Source organism: Crocuta crocuta, unplaced genomic scaffold (genome assembly GCF_008692635.1).
Source record: "Crocuta crocuta isolate KB4526 unplaced genomic scaffold, BGI_CrCroc_1.0 scaffold73, whole genome shotgun sequence".
In the NCBI taxonomy this organism is placed as follows: domain Eukaryota; kingdom Metazoa; phylum Chordata; class Mammalia; order Carnivora; family Hyaenidae; genus Crocuta; species Crocuta crocuta.
Window position 1 is genome coordinate 7050762 of NW_027529443.1, and position 22894 is coordinate 7073655.

At 38.3% G+C, this 22894-nt stretch overlaps 1 protein-coding gene across 1 annotated transcript; it reads right to left on the reverse strand.

Annotated features, from left to right (window-relative positions):
* Positions 1-6445: 6445 nt before the first annotated feature.
* ANKS4B (ankyrin repeat and sterile alpha motif domain containing 4B) lies at positions 6446-16285 on the reverse strand. Its single transcript, XM_077760527.1, has 2 exons — positions 16060-16285; positions 6446-8465 (listed from the first exon to the last, which is right to left on the reverse strand). Exons 1-2 carry the CDS (start codon positions 16221-16223, stop codon positions 7376-7378), a joined length of 1254 nt encoding a protein of 417 aa, XP_077616653.1. The 5' UTR covers positions 16224-16285; the 3' UTR covers positions 6446-7375.
* Positions 16286-22894: the final 6609 nt, after the last annotated feature.

The following is a 22894-nucleotide window of genomic DNA, read 5'->3' on the forward strand; positions in this document are numbered from 1 at the left end:
ATCAGTGTTGAGAAATTCTTTAGGAATCATCTAGTTCAACCTCCTCACCTGTAAGAGGTGTGTTTTCCATAGCTCCCCTGAATCACTAGCAGAGTTATGTTGCTCTTGTCCTGCCAAAGACCCCTCCCCCATCCAGATCTACCCCTACTCCTAAGCTGGCTATGAGATAAGTCGATAGCAAGGAAACGTATTTTCTATTGCTTTGTTTTCCTATGCAGACTCCTCCTAACAGGTCTTCTTAATGCTGTAGGTAGCTTAGCCACAAGTTTATCATGTTTGCCAGGCTGTCTGGACAGGGGCCTTTGCACTGGAATAAAATATCCACGTGATCTGTCTCTGTACATCTCAAGTGACCATGAAGTCTTTCCTGGGAACTTAATGGTCACAACCCTAAGGGATGTGTACAGAAGGGTGTGTGATAATGGGATTATTCAAAGTGCCTTAATTACAGTAATTTCTCTGACATTGGCCATAGCAACTTCTTTCTAGATATGTCTCCTGAGGCAAGGGAAACAAAATCAAGAATAAACTATTGAGAGTTTATAAAACTATAAAGCTTCTGGGGCACCTGGGTGGCTCAGTCAATTAGGTATCCAACTTCTGTTCAGGTCATGATCTCACAGTTCATACATTCAAGCCCCACATTGGGCTCTGTGCTGACAGCTCAGAACCTGGAGCCTGTTTCTGATTCTATGTCTTCCTCTCACTCTCTCTCTATGCCTCTCCTACTTGCACTCTGTCTCTCTCTCTCTCTCTCCCTCTCTCTCTCAAAAATAAACAATAAAAAAATTTAATAAAAAAATAAATAAAAAGCTTCTGCACAGCAATGGAAACAACCAACAAAACTAAAAGACGACCTACTGAATGGGAGAAGATATTTGTAAATGACATATCCAATAAAGGGTTATTATCCAAAATATAGAAAGAATTTGTACAACTCAACACCAGAAAAACAATATGATTAAAAAATGGACAGAAGACATGAACAGACACTTCTCCAAAGATGACATACAGACAACAGACACATGAAAAGATGCTCAACATCACCAATCAGAGAAATACAAATCAAAACCACAATGAGATACCACCTCACTCCTGTCAGAATGGCTAAAATAAAAAACGTAAGAAACAGTAAGTGTTGGCAACTATGTGGAGAAAAAGGAACTATCATGTACTGTTGGTGGGAGTGCAAACTGGTGCAGCCACTGTGGAAAAGAATATGGACGCTCCTCAAAAAAAATGTAAAAATAAAATGACTACATGATCCAGCAATTTCACTACTGGGTATTGACCCAAAGAAAACAAAAACACTAATTCAAAAAGATATTTGCACCCCTATGTTTATTGTAGCATTATTTAGAATAGCCAAATTATGGAAGCAGCTCAAGTGTCAATTGAGAGATGAATGGAAACTATATGTTTTGAGCCTATATATATGTTTTGAGGCATATATATAACTATGGTTTTGAGGCATATATATATAACTATAACATATATGTTAACTATATTGGAATTTAAAATAATTTTTAAGTGCCTAAAATAATTCATAGATTTCTTCTTTTGATCTTTCCATAAGAGCCCCTATGCCACCATGGCACAATAGAAAAGAAACAGTTATCATGAGGAGAATTAAGAGACACAAACTTTGAGATATAAAATAAGTTATGGAGATGAAAAGTACAACATAGGGAATATAGTGAATAATATTGCAGTAATGTTGTATGGTGACAGATGGTAACTACACTTATCATGGTTGAGCATTTCATAAGTATATAATTATTGAACCACTATGTTGTACACCTGAAACTAATATTGTGTGTCCACTATACTTCAATTAAAAAAAAAAGCAGTCAAGGGGCACTTGGGTGGCTTAGTCAGTTAAGCATCCGACTTTGGCTCAGGGCGTGATCTCATAGTTCGTGAGTTCGAGCCCTGTGTCAGGCTCTGTGCTGGCAGCTCAAGAGCCTGGAACCTGCTTTGGATTCTGTGTCTCCCTCTCTCTCTCTCTGTCCCTCCCCCATTTGCACTCTTTCTTTCTCTCTTTCTCTCTCTCTCAAAAAATAAAGAAACATTAGGAAAAAAATTTTTTAAACAGGCTTTGCCCCAAAAAGCACACAGTCTGGAAAACAGAGATGTAACAAGATGATTACAGTACCTCGCTTCAGTGTTACAGGAACATATAGTCAGGGTCCCAGCAGGAAATTGATGCTGTACTCAGAAGGGGTGATTGAAGTGGATTCAATGAAGGGACTTTGCAAAAGGAGAAGGGAGAGTTACAGGAAGCAGAGGGGATGGTGAAGCATGCCACAGAAGGAAGCTGCTACTCCCCTCCCCCCACTTGCTGAGTTGGCATGAGCAGTTAGGGAACCCAGCAAGCACTGGAGCTAGGGCAGAGGGCTGCCAAACAGGGGCTGTGGGCTTAGATGAAGGGAGGCAGCTGTGGCCCCACAAGGAAAAGTGAGGTGGAGTAAATGTTTCAATCTTTCTTTCCTCCCACTCTCTGGTCTCTTGATGGTTCCTCCCACTGGCCAAACCCAATCCGAAGTCCAGGGACAGTCCACAGAGGTCGCCAATGGACACAGAGGAGGGTGGAAAATAGTAGAGAGAGGTTCTGGAGGTTAAACAGAAGATGACCTGCACAGCTATGAAGACTGTCCAACCCAGACTAGCAGCAGGCAGAGAGGGTGAGTCTCCCAAGAGAGTTGGCTACATGGAGAAAGGGTTTCCCAGGAAGAGAGATGATGGTGTGTAGGGGCACAGGCATAGAAGAAGCATGCTATATTCAGGAAGCTACAAGAAACCTGATGTGGCTGTAATTAGGAGACAGAGATAGGAATGGCCAGAGATGAGATTAGAGGCTTGTTAAGTTAAACATGCCATTCATCAAAAGAGGAAGAATAGATAGAGCCCTGGGTTTCTTGGTGTCTGCTTTATCAACATTTGGGTTCAGATTATTCTTTGTTGTGGGGAGCTGTCCTATGCACCATAGGATGTTTAGCATCCCTTGTTTCTAGCCACTAGATACCTGTAGCAACCTCCTGCCTTCCAACTCACGATAATGAAAGATGTCTGTAGACATTACGAGAGGTCCCTGGGGCAAAATTATCCTAGTTAAGAACCACTGACTTGGGAGAAGATGGGTTTAGTTCTGGGCATACTGAGTTTGAGGTACCTGTGAGACATTCAAGAGGGGATGTCAGATAAGCACTCAGGCTTATGGATTTGGAGCTCAAAACAATGGTCTGGGTTGGTTATTCAGATTTAGGAATTGCAAGCATACAACTGATGTGTTTAACCTGACGGCTTGAGATATAAGCATGGTATGTGTTTGCCACACCAAACTCCTTCAATGAAATGTTATTTTTAAAATTTCTGATAGACTTTTATGTTAGACCACATAAAGAGAGGGAGACAGAAAGAGAAAGAACCAAGGTCAATGGGGAGTTTGATAGCACTGGATAAGCATCCAATTTAAGGGATGGAGGTCTGAGTACAGTGGATATTTAAACTCATCCCAGTTTATAATCCTCCAGTCTGTCTCTAGACAAGGCATTTATATTGCTCTAGCTTCCTCCCTTAGGCCTCTTTCGTTTCATTTAGTTTGAAACATCTACAATTCTTATAAGAGTTATAACCTTTTATAATATGGTATAAGACTTTTTTATAGCAATGTGTCATGATGGAGAGGCTATATCCTTCACGATAAGTTGGGAGAACACTCACATACTGATTCTGTAAATAAGTCATAAGAGGCCAAGAGCCCACAAGAAGTGCATAAAAGTGCCTGGTGAGATGCCCAATAGCAAACGTCTCCCAAAAAGAGGTGGGACCTACATGTTCAGATTCATTTCTCCAACCTGACTGATGACTCCCTACAACTATTTTACAGTTGAGGCAGAAAATGGATTGAGAGTGGTTTGTGCAATGGGGAGAAAGTTTTTCCTTTCAAAGTTACTCCTTTTGCTTTCGCATAACACACCCCCACCCTCAGATGCCATGTGAGACGCTACATTCAATGAAACTCCTAGGAATCAACAGCCCCACATAATTTGCGTCTTGCCTCCAGTCTAGGCATCACATCCAGTTATGCAACAATATATATTGACCATCTGCTATATGACAGACCAGCACTTGGTGAGAGGGATATATCAGTGAACATAGGACAGAGAAAACTCCCTGTCTCCAAGGAGCTTTCCTTGTAGTAAGGAAGAACCTGGCTTCTAAGAACAGGGAAGTGGCGTAGGAAAGTTCTCAGTAGTGGAAACCTTTTACTTCACCTTCTTTGCGTCCTGACATATAAGACCCAAGGTAATTCTCACTCTTCCATTCATATATTTTGAGCCAATTTTTGTGATAATTGCAGACCTGGTATTTACCCTTTAAAGGGAACAACAGGAAATGTTCAGGGAATTGTAGACGAGCCAATGGAGTCTACAAGCTGGGTTATCTTAATAAAAATAAAATTCAGCTGTTGAAAAAAATACAACTCTGACAACCCATTCTGGCCTCACAGAGATTTATGATTATTCGCTGTGATGACATAACGGGATTACGTTTGGTCCCTTCTTTTTAATTCAGCAATTTTTGATGGCATTTTCATGTGACATTGTATAATCCACATGTCTTTCAAATTCATATCCCCTTCTCTCATCACAAGATTGACATTAAGGCCAGGAGGGTAGTCTTGGTGAGAGCTTCCAGTTCTATTGGACAAACAAACATGCCCCTTCCTGTATTTTCTGAGTCAAATGCTATGCCTCCAGTAGGAGAATTTTCCAGCATGGAAATGAGGAACTCCCACAAAGCACTTAGAAGGAGATCCTTTAAGGCTGACTTCCAGTAATATTTCCACTGGATTTTCTCATTCTCCCAAAGAAGTATCTTCCCATTTCCATAACATGATATTCTATCCATGCAGCAATGCAGGTTTCCAGCTCACAATTCTTCGTATCACCTCACACTGCCTCTCATTTGCTAGAATGTATTGCCAAAAGCTTTCTATATTACTTTTACCTCTGACAGTGATGTACAAAGTACTACTAGAACTCATCCTTTTTGTTAACAGCGGTACTTCCTCCCTCCCCCACCCCAGTGGCTTCTGCTTCTCGTACATCCTAGGAACCAGTGTCTCACTGGGCAGATTCTGGGGAACGTGTGGAGAGAGGATGTTGGCATCTACAATAATGAAGTAGTTATATAGGCAGGCTCAGACACAACAAACTTTATCTGGTTGTCTTCTATGTGCCAACTGCTTGTGTGCACATTTTTTTGAAAGCAAATACAGCTTCAGTCTACTCCAGACCGACAAAATGCAGTATTTGTAAACATGATCATCCCCTAGTGCAACATATTTATTCCATGACTGACAATCTTTCTGAATCTATCCATTGAGGAAGAATGAGCCAATTGTTCATCAGATTTACACATCTGTATCCTCCTTAAGCTTATCTTCTCCATGGGTGCTCTTGAAATAACCCAAACAGATGTGCATGAGGAACCATGCCGAAGATGAACAGCTGTTTCTGTATTGTACACACAGTCAATGGTAAATTCCACTTGATGTAAGCCTGGCTATAAAAATCCAGGGAAACTTAGCTATTCAGTAGGGTTTCAATCTGAATTTGGGATTGCTATTCAAAAATGTCAGCAGCAATGCTGCCAATTTATATTGTAGAACTTACACATATTCAGACATGTGGCCATGGTGGCAGACAACAGTAAAAAAGATATGTACAGGGGCGCCTGGGTGGCTTAGTCGGTTAAGCGTCTGACTTTCGCTTAGGTCATGATCTTGCGGTTTGTGGGTTCGAGCCCCGCGTCGGGCTCTGTGCTGCCTGCCAGCTCAGAGCCTGGAGCCTGTTTCACAGTCTGTGTGTCTCTCTCTTTCTCTGACCCTCCCCTGTTCACGCTGTCTCTCTCTCCTAGAAATAAATAAAAATATTAAAAAAAAAAAGATATGTACATAATAGGGGTGCCTGGGTGGCTTAGTTGGTTAAGCATCTGACTTGGGCTCATGTCATGATCTCACAGTTCATGGGTTCAAGCCCCACGTCAGGTTCTGTGCTGACAGCTCAGAGCCTGGAGCCTGCTTCAAATTCTGTGTCTCCCTCTTTCTCTGCCCCTCCCCTGCTTGCACTCTATCTCTCTCTGTCTCTCAAAAAATAAACATAATAAAAACTTTTTAACCACATAAAAAAAGGTATGCACATAATGAGCGTAAAACTATAAAATTTCCTTTTACAATCAACTTTTCCCTACAAATGACCTAGATTGTTTCACCATTCTTTTACATTTCAGAAGTCACTTAGCTTTTTAAAAAAATCATCAAATAGGGCTTTTAAAAAAATCATCAAATAGAGCATCATCTCGGTATCCTTCTTTTCTCTCCACGCCTTAGTCTTAGTCTGCTAAGACTGCCATAACAAAATACCACAGACTGGGTGGCTTAAACAACAGAAATTTATTTTCTTACAGCTCAGAAGACTGGAAGTGCAAGATCAAGGTACTGGAAAGCTTGGTTTTTCCTGAAGCATCTGTCTTTGGTTTGCAGATGGCTGCTTTCTTGCTGTGTCCCCACATGGCCTCTTCTCTGTGTGTGTGCATCCCTGTCTCTTCTTCTTATAAGGACACCATCCATTTGTGACTCTTATAACATCATTTAACTTTAATCACCTCTCTAAAGGTCCTATCTCCAAATACAGTTATATTGAGGCATAAAGCTTCAACATACAAATTTTAGGGAGATGCAATTCATATTACATAATAGGTACCCTGTATTATATTTCTTTCTTCACTCTCCCTACCTGCCACTCTGCCTCTGTTCCCAGGCAGGAGTATCCATTACTTGTAAACATGTAAACATATGTTGAGGGCTTAAACATATTTAAGTTGGACATGAAGCCTGAGGCCAGTGGAAGAAATCAAGTCTCTTCCAACAGACAAAGTTATAGAGCTAAGAACAGAACTGGAATTGGAGTCCCCAGTCTCTGAGGATGAGAAAGTAAGCAGCACATTTGTGTGACAAGAGATTATAATTTTAAAGTCCAGAGTTGGAAAAGCAAAGAGTTTTTCCCTTGCCTGTCATTCATTTAACCCTTTCTATATTCAAAAATATCAAAAAGATAATTGAAGAGAAAATTCCATTTTCTTATTCTCAGATCTCCTTGAGTGGCTCACTGGTGGTTTGTTTGGACAGGGGCAGAGTATTTCTCAAAGTACAGTGTGGGCATCTTCCTTAGGAGTGCATTTCCAAAACCCTAGGAACCATTCCCAGTGGCCTGGCATTGGGCATACAGGGGATGTTGCCTGAAGTGTTTCCAGTGGGCCACAGCACTGCCCCATTGCTGCAGGTTCACCCTGTGGACCCTATACTCCATCAGAGGCTGGTGTCAACCAGTTGCCCAGGCTGTTGTAGCACCTGCTTCCTTCCGTTTATGGCATTAAGAATTTTCTTCCTGGGACCAAGCTGCATTTGTATACTCTGAAGGTCCTCATCAGAGCAAAGCAACAGAGCTTCTAGATCAATCTGCTCTCTCATGAAAATGGGAAGGAATTCTTCCAGGTGGTGGGACTGCAAAAATACTTCCAGAGGAGTAGCATCAACCACATCTTCCTCCCACTCCACTTCATCCTCATCCCAAGGCAGATCATCTTCATGGCTGTTTTCTGTTCCCTCTTTATTAGCCTCAGCTTCATCAGCCTCTGCTGCTTCTGGTCTCTGAAGCAATTCACTGCACATTTTAAATCCTAACTCCCTCCTGCTGTCTGAGATCTCTTCAGGACTTAATATTCTGTTTCTTCTAAAAACAATATTTCCTAGACCCGGACGGTTAAGAATGGACTTGTGCTGCACACATCTGTCCTCCTCTTCTGAGAACTGGAGCTTCCCTTTGAAGTCCTCTGAGAATGTGTCTTCTTCCTCTTCTCTGAACACTTCCATCACATTCTTCTGCCCATTTCTGCTCTCCTTCCCTACCTGCTCTCCTGTATCTTTGTTCTTCTTGAACTTTATCTTGAAGGTGTCTTTAATGCCCTTAGATACTGACCCAAATGTACCAGATGAAGAAGCATTTGAAAGGGATGACCTGGAGAAAGTATCCTTGGAAGAAGAAAGAGTCCCAGATTCCTCCTTGCTATAGGTGCGAGCCATCTTATTTTGGTGCTTCTCCTGGAGCCTCTCACACTCTTTGATCTGCCTCCTGGCATTCTTCTGAGCCTGCTCCTTCAGCCTGGTAACTTTCTTGGGGTTCATGATGTTCTGGGCAGTGGCAGCCTTATCCAGGAGAGCAACACATTCATTCTGCTCTCTGCTAGCAGCAGCATCCAGTGGAGACTGTAAGTTGTTGTCCAGGGCAAAGATGTTGGCACCAAAGTTGACCAGGAATGATACACAGTGGGTATGACCATTGGAGGCTGCATAATGCAGGGGAGTATTTCCCCAGATGTCACATCTGTTAGGGTCCCCTCTAGAAAAAATATCAAAAATGCATATAATTTTTTTCTTAGAACATGAGATCCAAGAAAGTAAAAATAAAAACAAGATAAACAAAATACATGTTAATCCTGCCTTGGCATTGGTTATAACTTGTGAAAATCTAAACACATATAGAAATCAACATGGCCAGAAACAGAAAGAGCCCCTCTCTACCCTTTGTCTCCTTTTTAGAAGAAAAGACTTCCAACAAACTCTCCCCCAAAAAAGCCACTTTCATCTTTCATTGTTCCCAATTGGGTCACACATCTATAGGAAGAGAAACAGAGCTACTATTTTTAACTTAGGCCAATTAAAATTTTCCCCTGAAGCTAGAGATAAGGTTACCCAGTGGTGTGCTTGTAAATGTTTAATAACTGGCTTACCCAAGAAAAAGATCAAAGCTCTGATTTATAACATGTGCCAATTTTTGTGTTGTACGTACACCCATCATGGCAAAATTCAAGCTACTAATGTGATATTACTGGACATAGAGTTTGGAAGAGATGTACAGTAACACACTGTTAGAAATTATTCCCACCATATATACAGATCTTATAGATGTGCAAAATCGTAGGAGCATAGTTAATAGTAAAATGCACTAAATGATTAGGAAGTGATAAGTTTTGAGTATTTAAAAATATAATTTATTAACTGATAAGTTTAAATAACTTTATTTTTAATAATGACTGTGTTTAATGGACTCTGAAACTTCCTGAAAATTTAGCAATCATCTCTCATGAACTGATAAGAGCTCATTCCCACTCTAACAGTGTTACCCCAGTGGAGTCACATGTAGGAAAATAAAGAACTGAACAGAACTGGGTTCCCACCAGCAAGAAAGGAGAATGGATATTGTGTAGGTACCAAATAGTGTCTACTACAACCATTATTCATACAAAGAATAGAACATATCCATTGATTCTCCAACTTATTTCCATGTAATTACAGTGTCATCTATGTGATCAGTCTGCAATAGCTTGTGGTGCAATTGAGGACACTATTAGATGGGATTAAGGCCAGAGACCCCATGCCAGCATAGAAACAGGTATGCGGCAGGTGCTCAGTAAAGATTTGTGGATGAATGAATGCCTACTGGAATCTTGCCCCAGGCCACAACCCCACCCCTCCGATGAGATTGTGAGTTATTGGTAGGCATGTTGTTTAATATGGCTCTGGCCCCAAGCCCAAGTCACTGCTGAGAACTTTGATAATACAGATACTAAAAGGCATCTTCCCTCACCCTAGTCTAGACCTCCAAACCAGGATCTCTCTTAAACTTCCCCCAGTATGGCCCCATGGAAGGACAGGAGACAGGTTCTGAGAAGGCCTCTTGACATTCTTTGTGAGTAGAATGTGGAAGCAGGAGAGATGATCCATGCCATTGCGACTGTCACATCAACACCTTGTGACCCTTTTGCTATTCCTTGCTACTCAGTTTGGTCCCTGCAGCAGCAGTTAAAGCTGCAGCTGCTAGCTTGCTAGAAATGCAGAATCTTGGGCCCCAGTCCAGACTTCCTGAATCAGAATCTGAATTTTAACAAGATACAAAGGTAATATATAAGTTCTCTGCAGATTGAAAGGAGCTGTACTAGTTCATATAGCCTAACCAGTGTCCATTAATTTGATGAATTGGATTTGTAACTTCTCTGTGGGAACCCTTGGTTTCCTCATGCTGTTCAGTTATGAAGGTTTATACTTTCAACATCATCACCACCACCTACCATCACCATCTCCTTCTTAAATAAAGACCAGGATAATTATTGGAGGGGTAAAATAAGGCTCAGAATGCTTAACTGATTTAAGCCTATTTCACAGGCAGCATACTTTGGATCAAGCCTGCCTCCAGGCCTAATTGTCTCCAACACAATACAGTTTTATGTTAACACACCTTCAAGTTTTTCTACTTTACCAGCTATGAGGCCTTAAGCCTAACTTTTATAGGACTCAGTGTCCTTATCTGTTTAAGGATAGGATAATTTTCATGGAGTTGCTACATGAACAAGTTAACATAAACTATTAGAAAAGTGCTTGGTCCATAGTGAATATTGAATAAACATTACCTATTATCATTTCCCTTTTCTCTAAACTCATAATCCCTAATTTCATGTATTTATTTTTTCCCACAGCCATTTAATAAATTCCCATAGAACTATAATACCTCTTATGACTTTTGTTAATTGTTTATTTATTTTGAGAGAGAGTACAGGGGAAAGAGACAGAGGGAGAGAGAGAATTCTAAGCAGGCTCCATATTCAGAGTGGAGCTGGACATGGGGCTCCATCTCATGACTATGAGATCATGACCTGAGCCAAAATCAAGAGACAGATGCTTAACTGACTAAGCCACCCAGGTGTCCTAGCTCTTGTGACTTTTTAACACTTAAAGTCATATCATTTGCCCAATATTTATGCCTTAACTCCTTAATGAGATAATATGTCTTAGAGGGTCAAGCCTGTGTCTTTTTGTCCTTTATATCACATGTCCTAGCAGAAGTCTCAGATCTGACCTAAAGAAACCAAGCAAGTTATATAAGTAACTGAATGGACCCAAGTTTGTTCTTTCAACAAAGTCATAGTTGAGCGGGAGTTCCAATGAGAAAGGATAGCTGTCGCTCAGCAGCAGCTGACTGCAACCTTGAATAAAAGCTGTCATAGTCTAGCCAGAACTTCCATTTTCCAAACAAGGCCAGACATTCAGAATTTCATGTGGAATTTTTTGATTTTCAAACGTTGGCTCAAATTTAAAAGAAAAATACAGTGAAGTCCAAATAAAACATAATTTTGGACTGTATCCAGCCCATACGCTAGCAGTTGGCAACTTCCTTCTGAGCAGAGAACAGCATGAACAGATACACATATGGGTGATGTTAAACATGGCATATCTGAGGAACCACGGGTATATTTCAGCTGACCAAAGTGCATGGAGATGGGGGCAAGGGAAATCAGTACAAAGAGGAAAGTAAGAAAATGAAATTTAATCTAAGGAAAGCAAATATTAAATAAGACCATTCTATTGGGCAGCCACTTCCAAGAGGTCTGGTCAGTATGTCTGATTTAATTGTTTTGGATCAAAGGAAACCTCCTTCAGCCTTAGCACAGTTGTGTATCTTTGGGGGGCACAGTGCCTTACCTCCAAAGATGTAGTTTTACATTTTATTTATTTTAACCAAGCACCATATTCAAAAGACTCTGTAAGTAATCTAGACATCAAAGAGGGATTGTAAAAATACCCAAGATGGTGCTATAAACATAAAAATATATATACTGGTTAAATTTGCCTGAAACTGTTGTTGGGTTGTGTAAGTTAAAAAAGAAATGATTGAGAGGAGAGAGCTATGGTGGGGATATTGAGGGTCTTAAGAAGTTTAGGTTAAATCTACATGCTTTGGAACTTAAAGGGACTTAAATAATCCTTTCAAGATGGAAGGAAGAACATCAAGAAAACCTTGAGATGACCGCAAAGATGTGTCTTAAGAAAATTTCAAATGCAAAATTCTAAATTTATAGATGAAACTGTCAGTAAGATGATTTAAAAATTTCCCTAGTGTATTTAAACTATTTCCACTTATAAAAATCCTATTCAAAGGCAACTTTCCTGGGTTCCTGGGTGGCTCAGTTGGTTAAGCATCTGACTCTTGATTTCAGCTCAGGTCATGATCTCGCAGTTCATGAGTTCAAGCCCTGCACTGGGCTCTGTGCTGACAGCTCAGAGCATGGAGTCTACTTCAAATTCTATGTCTCCCTCTCTCTCTGCCCCTTCCCCAGCTTCTGTTCTGTCTCTTTCTCTCCAAAACAAAATAATATAAAATAAAAACATTAAAAAATTTAAAACAGGCAACTTCCCAAATTTGTGTATAACTTAAAATATTTTCTAATGACAAATTTCATGGAGTCCTTCTAAATTGAATCTTTATCTTTTAGTCCTTGGTGTCTTTCATACTTCTTTATAGAACCATTATACATACCTGCCCAGGTTTTCACAAAATGGACCCCCTTGTTTGATCATCTGAATCCAATATTGATGCTATAGTGTTTGCCTGGGCTAAATTCAATCTAGTGTTGATTTCTTTTCCTATTCCTTTTTTTCCAAAAGGGAAACTCACTGAAGAGATTTTAAAATAATCCCTATTTTGCTCTTGCTTTTTGGTAGGTCAGCGCATTTGGGCAATAATTTTTAAAACTGGATTGGTATTACTGTCACTAAATGGGCAATTTGCTCATATTAACTTACTCTGAGCATCTGGTTCTCTTCATATTTTTTCTTTTGAAGTTAATTTGATTGTTTTTTGTGAGGCTGTTCTCAAAAAAAAAATCAGTCTTTCAGAAATGTTTTTCTACATATGAAAACAATGCACTACCATCAGATAGGCAAGAATTAAAAAGAATAGTAATACTCAGTTTTGGCAGGAGTATGGGAAAATGAACAATGCTGGAGGAATCATAAAGTGGTTCAAATTTCCTGGCACAATATGTGCCAAAAGCTTTTAAAACATAGCACCCTCTTGAATCAACAATTCTGCCTTTAAGAATTTGTCCTAAGGAAACATTAGACCCTTGTGCAAAGATGAATAAGCAAGGATGTTCATTCCAACTTGTTTATAACAATTAAAAGACTGGATTCAAATTTAAGTGTCATGACAAGCAACTGATTAAATAAATTATGATGAAACCATAAAAACAGAATACCATGTAGTCATGAAAATACAGTGGCATAGGGTGCCTGGGTGGCTCAATCAGTTGAGCGTCTGACTCTTGATTTCAGTTTGGGTCATGATCCCAGAGTCATGGGATCGAGCCCCACATTAGGCTCTAGGCTGAGCACAGAGTCTGCTTAAGGTTTTCTCTCCTTTCTCTCTCTCTCTTTCTCTCCATCTGCCCCTTTCCCCCACTCTTCTAAATTCAAACTTTGTCTTTCAGTCCTTGATGTCTTTCATACTTGTTGATAGAACCATTACACATACATGCCCAGGTATTTGCAAACTGGTCCCCCTCATTTGATTATCTAAATCCAGTATTGAGGCTATAGTGTTTGCCTGGGCTAAATTCAGGTAAATACATTCTCTCTCTGTCTCTGTCTCTCTCTCACTCACTCTCACTCAAATTAAAAAAACAAATAAAAAAAAAACAGTGGCATAGATTTCTATTTTAAAGTGCAAATGAAAAAAAAATGAAAGTGCAAATGGTCCACATCTATTGTTAAATAATTAGAAGCAGGTTTCAGAACAGTTTGTATACTGTGACTGCCTTTTTTCAGGGGGAAAAATGTACATGTGTCTGTACATTTTTCTAAGAAAAAGTCTGGAAGGATATATGCCCAAATGTTAATGACTCTGCAAATAGGTTTGATTTTTACTTTATTAAGTTTATCTTTCTCATATGATGTAAACTTTTACAGTAAGTACCCTTTAAGGATCATGGAGGAAGACAACTTCCATTAGAAAATGAAACAAAACTAAGAAAATTCACATACACTTTGTAGGCAAAATGAAATTTTGTATAATTGGGGCCATCTTCCAAGTGTAAGAGAACACATGTAATTATTGCTTTTCATCTTTAGATTTTGAAAAGAAAGAAACACAATTTTAAACAAAGCCAGAGTTTGGATATTAATGGTTACCACATGATCTACTGTCAATGATCAATGACTAATTAACTTCTAAATTCAAATGTTAATTTATTTCCCTTTTTAACTCCCTTAAATCTAACTGGCAATTGATCTCACACAGTTCCTAAAAATTGGCTATGGCTAACACGGGAACCTAAGGAAACCTGTACAACATTTTTTCAGCCTATGCACTCCATGGCAATTTAACACAACAGTAGAATGTGGGGCCTTACCTTTCTCTTCCTCCACCCACCAAAACATCCAGTCAACTGTAATTGATCCTACACCCAAACTGCCACTCCAATCCATTCCTGTCTCCCCATTCCCCCTGCCACTTCCCTAGTCCAGTTCATCTCTCACCTCAACCCTTAAAAGAGCCCCTGAACATTTTCTGTGACTGCTACACAGCTGCCTGAACAAGTTCTGTAAACACAAATCTACCAGATGACTACCCTGTGTAAACCTGAAAATAGCTTCCCATGCCATTAGGATAAAGTTCAACTCCCTAACAGAGTTTACAAGGCTTTTGTGATCTGGTCTTGTTTCTTATAACTTGGCCTCTCCCCATTAAAGCCATATCCAGCCATATTCAACTTCAGTGCATAGAATGTACAGTGCTCTTGCTTGGGGGAAACATTCTTCCTTCCATCTTCTTCTCACTATTTATTTATTTACTTACTTACTTAATGTTTATTTTTGATAGAGAGACAGAGTGCAAGTGGGGAGGGGAGAGAGAGACAGAGACACAGAATTCCAAGCAGGCTCCAGGCTCTGAGCTGTCAGCATAGAGCCCAATGTGGGTCACAAACCCATGGATTGCTAGATGATGATCTGAGTCAAAGTCTGACGCCTAACCGTCTGAGCCACCAAGGTGCCCCTCTTCTCAGCTTTCAAGTCCCAGGTTCAATGCTCCAGAAAGCCTATCCTCACTCATGGATTGGGATAGATGCCTCTGTTATTTATGTAGTGCCCTTTCTTTACCCGCTTTGTAACAAATATCACATATGACTTAACTTATTCAATTTCTATCTTCCTCTCTCAAATCCGATCACCATGAGAAGAGGAATTGAGTCTCTCTTGTTGATCAGAACATCCCCAGTGGCCAATAAAATGGCTGGCACATTGCAGATATATATAAGAAATATTTACTGAATTGAAATTAATTTACTTAACTCCTTTATTAACGTTTTCCTTTTTCCTTTCTTTACTGCTGTTGGGTTATAGTTGCCAAACTACCTAGTCCCTCTGGTAATAAGCAGAAGAAAAGAGGTAAGTAATTCCTGAATTAGAATTTATGGGAGTGTGTATGCATGTGTATATATCTGACAGCTAGAGAGATAATACAGGCTGAAGTTCCCTTATAGTTTTAAAGCCAACTACTTCATCTAAGAATCATGGACTTGCATTAGGGTTGTGTATTAATAAAAGGCTGTGGGATTTTAATGGAATATATAAAAAAATGAAACAAAAATGCATCATTTGTTCCAATCAAGGTTGATATTTTAAAGTCAAGGAGAACAGTGATTCCTTTTTAGAGAGCCAACCATTTACATTTCATGGAAAAGCTTTGTGTTTTTTAAAGTAGGCTTCAGACCTAGTGTGGAGCCCAATATGGGGCTTGAATTCATGATCCTGAGATCAAGAGTCAGATGCTTAACTGACTGAGCCACCCAGCCGCCCCTATGTAAAAGATTTTTAAAGGCACAGAATTAAAATATCCTCCCTCCAAGGCAAATAACAAAGTCTTAGAGTTCAGGATCTTTCTATGTAGAAAGGCTCATAAGGGATGAGCCATCCCCATGGCACCATTTCTTAATGTGAAAAGAGCATCTCTAGGCAGCTTTCTCTTTTTTTCTAAAAAGACAATTATTTAGACAATCTATAAAGAACAAAGTATTTTCACTGACTTCCCTTTCTCTTGCGGCTGTCTGTAAAATCCTACCATAAACAGTGTCCAGTAGAACCTATCAGATTTAACTTACCCTCTGCTGCAGATTATTTCTAGGGCTTCCAAATTCCCATGGTAAGCTGCCAGGTGTGTGGGAGTCATGCCATCTTCATCAGAAAGATTCAGATCTCTCTTGGTAGCCTCTTTCAAAAGTTCCAAGTAGCTATCACTAGCAGCTTGGTGGTAGCGAGTGGACATTTTTTCCTGCTCACCTAAGCCCAGCCAGATACTGCTCTCCAGGCAGAGCAGGTTGTTGGTGAAGCAGCCTTCCTACAAAGCTGGTTAAACAGTAACAAGGAAGAGTGTCACCTCAGGACAAAGCTCATTTCAGCCTCCCTCCATGGAAGGCAGCCAGAAAAGTTCACAGCACTGAACTTGGACCTTTCGTTTCTGGCATAGCCATGACATTGAATATTAAGGACTGCTGTGTTCTATTGAGTGTTTTAAGGCACATTTAATTTTTTTACGTCCATTAGCAGGTATTGAATGTAATATTGGTCATCTAGGCACAGAATGTACAAAATAATTTCCAAACAATTCAGAACTAGTCTAGTTCACTGAGGAGTTCTATTTTAGAAATTATTTTATTGAGGTGTAATTTATATCCTAGGAAATTCACCCCTATTAAGTGTGTAATTCAGTGATATTAAATTTACACAGTGGTTCAGGCATCACCATAATCCAATTCTAGAACATATCTATCACCCTCAAAATATCCCTCATGCTCATCTGTAGTTAATCCCTACTCCCCAACCCCATGAAACCACTAATCTGTTTTCTGTCTCTATATATTTGCTTTTTAAGGGCATTTCATATAAATAGAATCATAAAATACATAGTCTTTATGTTTAGGATTTTTTTTAAGCTTCACATAATTTTCTGAGGTATATTCATTTTTCAGTATGTAACAGTACTTCCTTTTTATTGCTGAATAATATTCTACAATACAAATATACCAAATTTTCATGATTCATCCAATAGCTGATGGACATTTAGATTGTTTCCCCTTTTTGTTTTTATGAATAATGCTGCTATGAACATTCGCATACAAGTCTGTGTGGATATATATCTTTATGTCTCTTGGTTTTATAGCAAAGAGTGAAATGGCTGGGTTATATGAGGATTTATATTTAACTTCTTCATAAATTGCCAAACTGTTTTCCAAAGTCACTATACTGTTTTACATTTTTACCAGCAATGTATGGTGATAATTTCTCCATATCCTTGCAGCTTTTGTTGTCTTTTTGCTTATAGCCATCCTTAGTGGATGTGAAGTGGTATCATTATGGTTCTAATTTACACTTCCTAATGATTAATGATGTTGGGCACATTTTCATGTGCTTATTAGACATTTTTATATCTTATCTTTAAATTGTTTGCCTATTTTTCTCATTGGGTTATTGTTTTATTATTGAGTTATAAGAGTTCTTTATATATATTGAACAAAAATCCTTTGTGAGATCTATTTTGACCTCAGTGAAACTGAAGACACAACATCTCAACATTTTAAAACAGAGCTTGGCCCAATGTCCATCAACTGATGAATGGATTAAGAAGATGTGGTATCTATATCTATATCTATATAGATGTATATATAATGGAATGGATTAAGAAGATACGATATATATGATGATATATATATCATATATGATGTGATATATATATAATGGAATACTACTCAGCGATGAAAAAGAATGATACCTTGCCATTTGCAACAGTGTGGATGGAACTGAAGGGTATTATGCTAAGTGAAGTAAGTCAGTCGGAGAAAGACAGATATCACAATGATTTCACTCATGTAGAATTTGAGAAACTTAACAGATGATCATAGGAGAAAGGAAGGAAAAATAAGATAAAAGCAGAGAGGAGGCAAACCGTAAGAGATTCTTAAATATGGAGAATAAACTGAAGGTTGGATGGGGGTCAGGAGTGGGAAAAATGGGTTATGGGCATTAAGGAGAGTACTAGTTGGGATGAGCACTGGGTGTTATATGTAAGTGATGAATTATTGGATTCTACTCCAAGACTAGACTGTATGTTAACTAACTTGAGAATACATAAAATAAAAATAAAAAATTTAAAAAATAAATAAAACAGAGCTTTGGTGAGAAGTTTGTTTTTAATGCCGATATTAAAAAAAAGGGAAATATCTCAAATCAATAACTTAAACTCCCATCTTAAGGAAAGGAGGAAAACATGGAAAAATTAGTGTAAATAAAGAACTCAATGTAAGACCAAAAACATGATCCAAATCTCTCTGTAATAAAAATAAGTGTAAATGGACAAAATTCACCAGTTGGAAGACTCAGCCATACCTTATTTACAATAGACACAGCTAAAGTATAAAATTTCAGAAAGCCTGAAAGCAAAAAAATGGAAAAGTTTTATCAAGAAAATGCTGACAAAAATGGTATATCTATATTTACATCAGACAAAATATAGTTTAAGCCAAAAAAATTAGTAGGGATAAAGCGAGATGATGAAAGGAACAATTCATCAACAAAATAAGAGTCTTAAGAATGTATGTACCTAATAACATAGCCCCCAAATAGAAAAAACAGAAATTAATAGAACTGGCAGAGAAAGAACAAATCCACAATCACAATGGGAGATTTTAATTCACCCTCTTAATGTTGTGTGTGTATATATATGTATATATATGTATATGTATATATGTATATATGTATGTATATGTATATATATGTATATATATACACACACACATATATATGTATCAGGCTAAAGATTAGTAAAAATATAAAAGATTTGAACACAATTAAAAGCTTGATTTAACAATCCTATGTAGAACTCTATACTCAAAAGAAAATGCATGTTCTTTTCCAGTGCATAGATATATTTATAAAAATTGCCCACATAATAGAACCAGTGCAGGCCTCAATAAGTATCAAATGATAGATTTCATGCAGATCATGTCCTGTGAAGGACATGGCAATAAAATTAGAACCCATCATCCTATACAACTGATAAACTGTATAGATATTCTCTTGAAGTATATATTTAACATAGTTTTTACCATCAAATACATACCATTTTGCATTATCTTTTCCTCTATTTAATTCACCATAACTATTTCCCATATTGTTAAAAAATGTTTAATATGTTTGGATAATAGTCCATGGAATCGAGGTGAGGAAGATCTATTTTCAAAGTCTTTAACTGTTTATTCTTCTTATCTCTTTCTGTCTAAGCCTTTATTCCAAGAAAAATTATCTGTCAACTTTGAGAAAGTACAAAGCTTTCATCTGCAAATGTCTCACAATAATTAGCTGCAAGGGTCAATATTTGTTCCTTTTTCTGGTTTCTATGAGAATAGTAGAAGCTATAGAACCAAACTGGAGGTCAGCATTATTTATCTGTAAGGGGGGGGGATAATTTTTTAAGCCTGCAGAGATAGAAATATTCAAACATGATTATGGATACTTTGAGAACTGATTTTTGCATGAGCCATTTTAATTTAGATACAATTATATTCATTAATATACTCTAAAATAGAAAATCATATACAACCTGAGAGAGGGCTTCTCAAAGATAAATTATAGTGCATATAATCATAAGCTATCTTATTAGCTTATAGAAAGCTAAGTGCAAATCAAATAAGGAGTCTGCTACAAGATGAAGATGATGATAATGATAATGTGATAACAATGATGAGGAGGAGAATGATGAAGATAAGGATGGAAGCAAAGATAAAGGAGGACAGAGCAATCATTCATGATAGGAAGAAGGATTAGATATGGAGAAGGAGGAAGAGTTTCTCAACTCCAGTAGTTCAGAATGGACTTAAACTCTCCTATGAAATGGTAAGACACCTGAGCTTCTTGTTTGTTTTAATATTTTTAATGATATTTAAATATCCTGGCACCCTTTGGGATTTCCTTGGGAAAATCCATTCCTCAAAAGAGGAGTGTGTTGGGAAGGGGAGGTAAAGCAGAAACAAATCCTGAACTTGAAGATCCTCCTTACTCCATTTCCTCAAGAGGAGGTTGACCAAGATGGTTGAATCTGGACCTAGAAGACCTGAAGTCCATACGACCTGGAAGAACTTACTGCATCTATTTGAGTTTTCATTTCTTTGTGAATAAAACTGGGGGATATTGCTCATGATCATATCATCATCTAACCTTGTAGTAGGAAAGGTGAAATGAGATAAAATTCCTTACAGACTGTGAAGTATGGTTTTACAAACCGGAAGAAGCCAAGAAACCACGTGATTGTGGCTAAGAGTGCAGAGAGAGCTCTAAAACTTAGTAATTGGTCTCTTTTCTTATTTTCTACTGTACTTCTCAAAGTACAAAGGAAGCACAATTGGTAGGAGATGCTGAGGGTAGAGATTAATGAAAATAACTAAGACAGATTCACATATAATTTAGATACTAACTGGTCATGAGAAGTCTAGATAATTGTGGGGCAATTATCTGTTTTGACAGTATTGGCCTTGTAAAATAAGTATTTAAATCTGTTCCAACAGTGTGCTATTGGACTCTTTGTAGGTCAGAAAAGAGTATCTTCCCTACACACTGGTGGATAGGCTTTAAGGGTCAGATTTAAATGGCCATGACCTCACCAGAGCAAGTCAGGTACTCATCAACTTCCTGTTGTAACCAACCCTATCCTGCCCCCACCTCCCTATAATCTTGCAATATCAAAATAACTTTAGAAACACTTGCTGGTGACTTTTATGTCCCTCTGGTTGCCACTTAGGTTCAGAGAGGAGAGGCTTTTTTTCCTCCTTTGTTTTCTCAAAAACTCATTTATTACCTGGCACTCCAAGCATTTAACCATTTCATTTTGAGAGGCCCTTAGACCCAAACACCACTTCTTTTTGCCAATGACCCAGAGAAAAGAGGGTTAATTGGCACCCACAGGGGCAACACTTGAGATTCTCCCCCTAAAGGGTCTCCTCCTCCTCACAAAGCAATGGCATTGTCCACTCTTCACTGCTGTGTTTATAATTTTGTACCCTCTCCTACCACAGTGACAGCCTGATGTTGTAAACAATTGTCCCATCTACCATGGAGTCCAATCCTGGCTGTGAGGAAGTAGCCCTTGGATGGAGAATTTACCTAAGACTCTGACCTATCTGTAAAACAGAGTCCTGTGTGTTCCTTTGCCCAGGGAGAGAGACGGAAGGAACAAAGATTAGTGGTAGTTGATACCTCCAGTTTACCCCCAAGAAAAACCAATGCAAGCAAAGTGGAAACCCAATTTCCTTGTTCTGAAAAACCATTCACTGCTAATTGGGAAAGAAATTCAATGTGCAGCCCAGAAACACATATTTTTATTAATGAGATTGCCCCCTAAACCCAAGAGATCTGGTTTTCAAAAGCAGCCTGTATTTGTTCTCCAAAGCTATTCATGCCTAATTACAGAGGAAATTCACTTGTATGGTAGAGAAGCACATTTTTACCTAATAAGGAAAAAGAAAAGATCCAAGCAGAACATTTGCTTTTAACAAGATTGCTTCATCTAATGAGCATCTTATTATGAATTTTAATGAAAATAAAAGGATTAACAGAAAGTGAAAAAAATTAAAAGGGATTACAGAAGTCCTGTTGTTCCACAGAAAACTTAAAGGAAGTAAGCAAGGACAGAACAAGCAACATTAACACACTACTGTATGTGCTGGACTTAGGTCTGTGAGAAACATACCTTTTGAGGTAAAACTATTTTTAAGTCCATTACTCAGAAAATGTCACTTTGTTATTTATGTACTTTTTCCTCTTGAGCACAGCCACAAACCTCTTCAACCTATTTGATGTGGATTTTTCCTCTTCAATGGAGATTCAAACAACCCTGCTTCTCATTTAAACACATATATCACTCAGAATACAGAGAAACTTTCTTTCCCACATTGAAGGTCACTGGTGTTGTTTTTCTTAGAAACATTGTTAAATACAAACATGAGGCAATGAAAGGAACCACTGTCTGCCCTTTTGTTTTTTTCCTCTCTAAATGAAAACATTTATGAAAATATTTAGGTGGGTAAGTTGACTATTGAAATTATAATATCCCTGAAGTATTGATGGGGCTTAATTTATTCACATAAGTTTCAAGCCATTCAAAGCCCTATTTTTCTGCCAGAAACATAGACAGAGCTGTTATTGTACCATCTGGTTTGCATGAAGAATCTCTTGGCATCTCTTAACTGCACATTTTATAAATGCTAAATCCCAGATGGCATTACATTGTAACAGTGGAGAGTTTTATAAAGGTTTCCAAAGACAAATTCTTTAAAATGTGAATACTGGATAGTCTAAGCAGGGTCTATGAATTTAAATTCTACACTTGAATCAACTGGCTTTGTTAGCTAGACACATTTCCTTTTTCTTTTGCCCTTTCTCCTTCCTAATTATTATTGGCTCTGTGAATTGAAGATTTCAGTCAATAAAATCATATGACCAAGTCCTCACTCAAAGCTTAAATTCTTATAAAAGTTGTAAGAACGATGATCCTAGAAAACCTGTATTAACTGCCATTTTGTTTCAAGATGGCAGAATTTGCCATAAGGGAGGGAATGTTATAGTACCTTTTGGCAGATCATCAAATACCATCAAAACCATTCAACACTCTTAAAGCTGATAGTTGGACTGGAAACCATGCAACTGTGAACACCATGTGTTGTGTTGAAACAAAGCCCTAGCATAGAAATAGTTAAGAACACAGATTCTTAACTATTAGACACTAACCCAGAAATTAGATCCCGCCATTAATTTGGGCAGATTACTTCTGAGCTTCATTTCCTCACCAGTAAAATGAAGAGAAAACAGAGTTATTGCAAGTAATATTATTCACAGCATTGTTGCAAGTAATTAGTTACTTCACACAATGTGTGGTGTGTAGTCAGTACT

What these genes read in the sequence shown, in the direction of transcription:
- ANKS4B (XM_077760527.1), bottom strand. Translation starts at nt 16,223, where the DNA reads ATGTCCACTCGCTACCACCAAGCTGCTAGTGATAGCTACTTGGAACTT. An exon ending in GAAATAATCTGCAGCAGAGG is followed by an intron (nt 8,466 to 16,059) that starts GTAAGTTAAATC and finishes TATTTTTTCTAG; the next exon opens with AGGGGACCCTAACAGATGTG.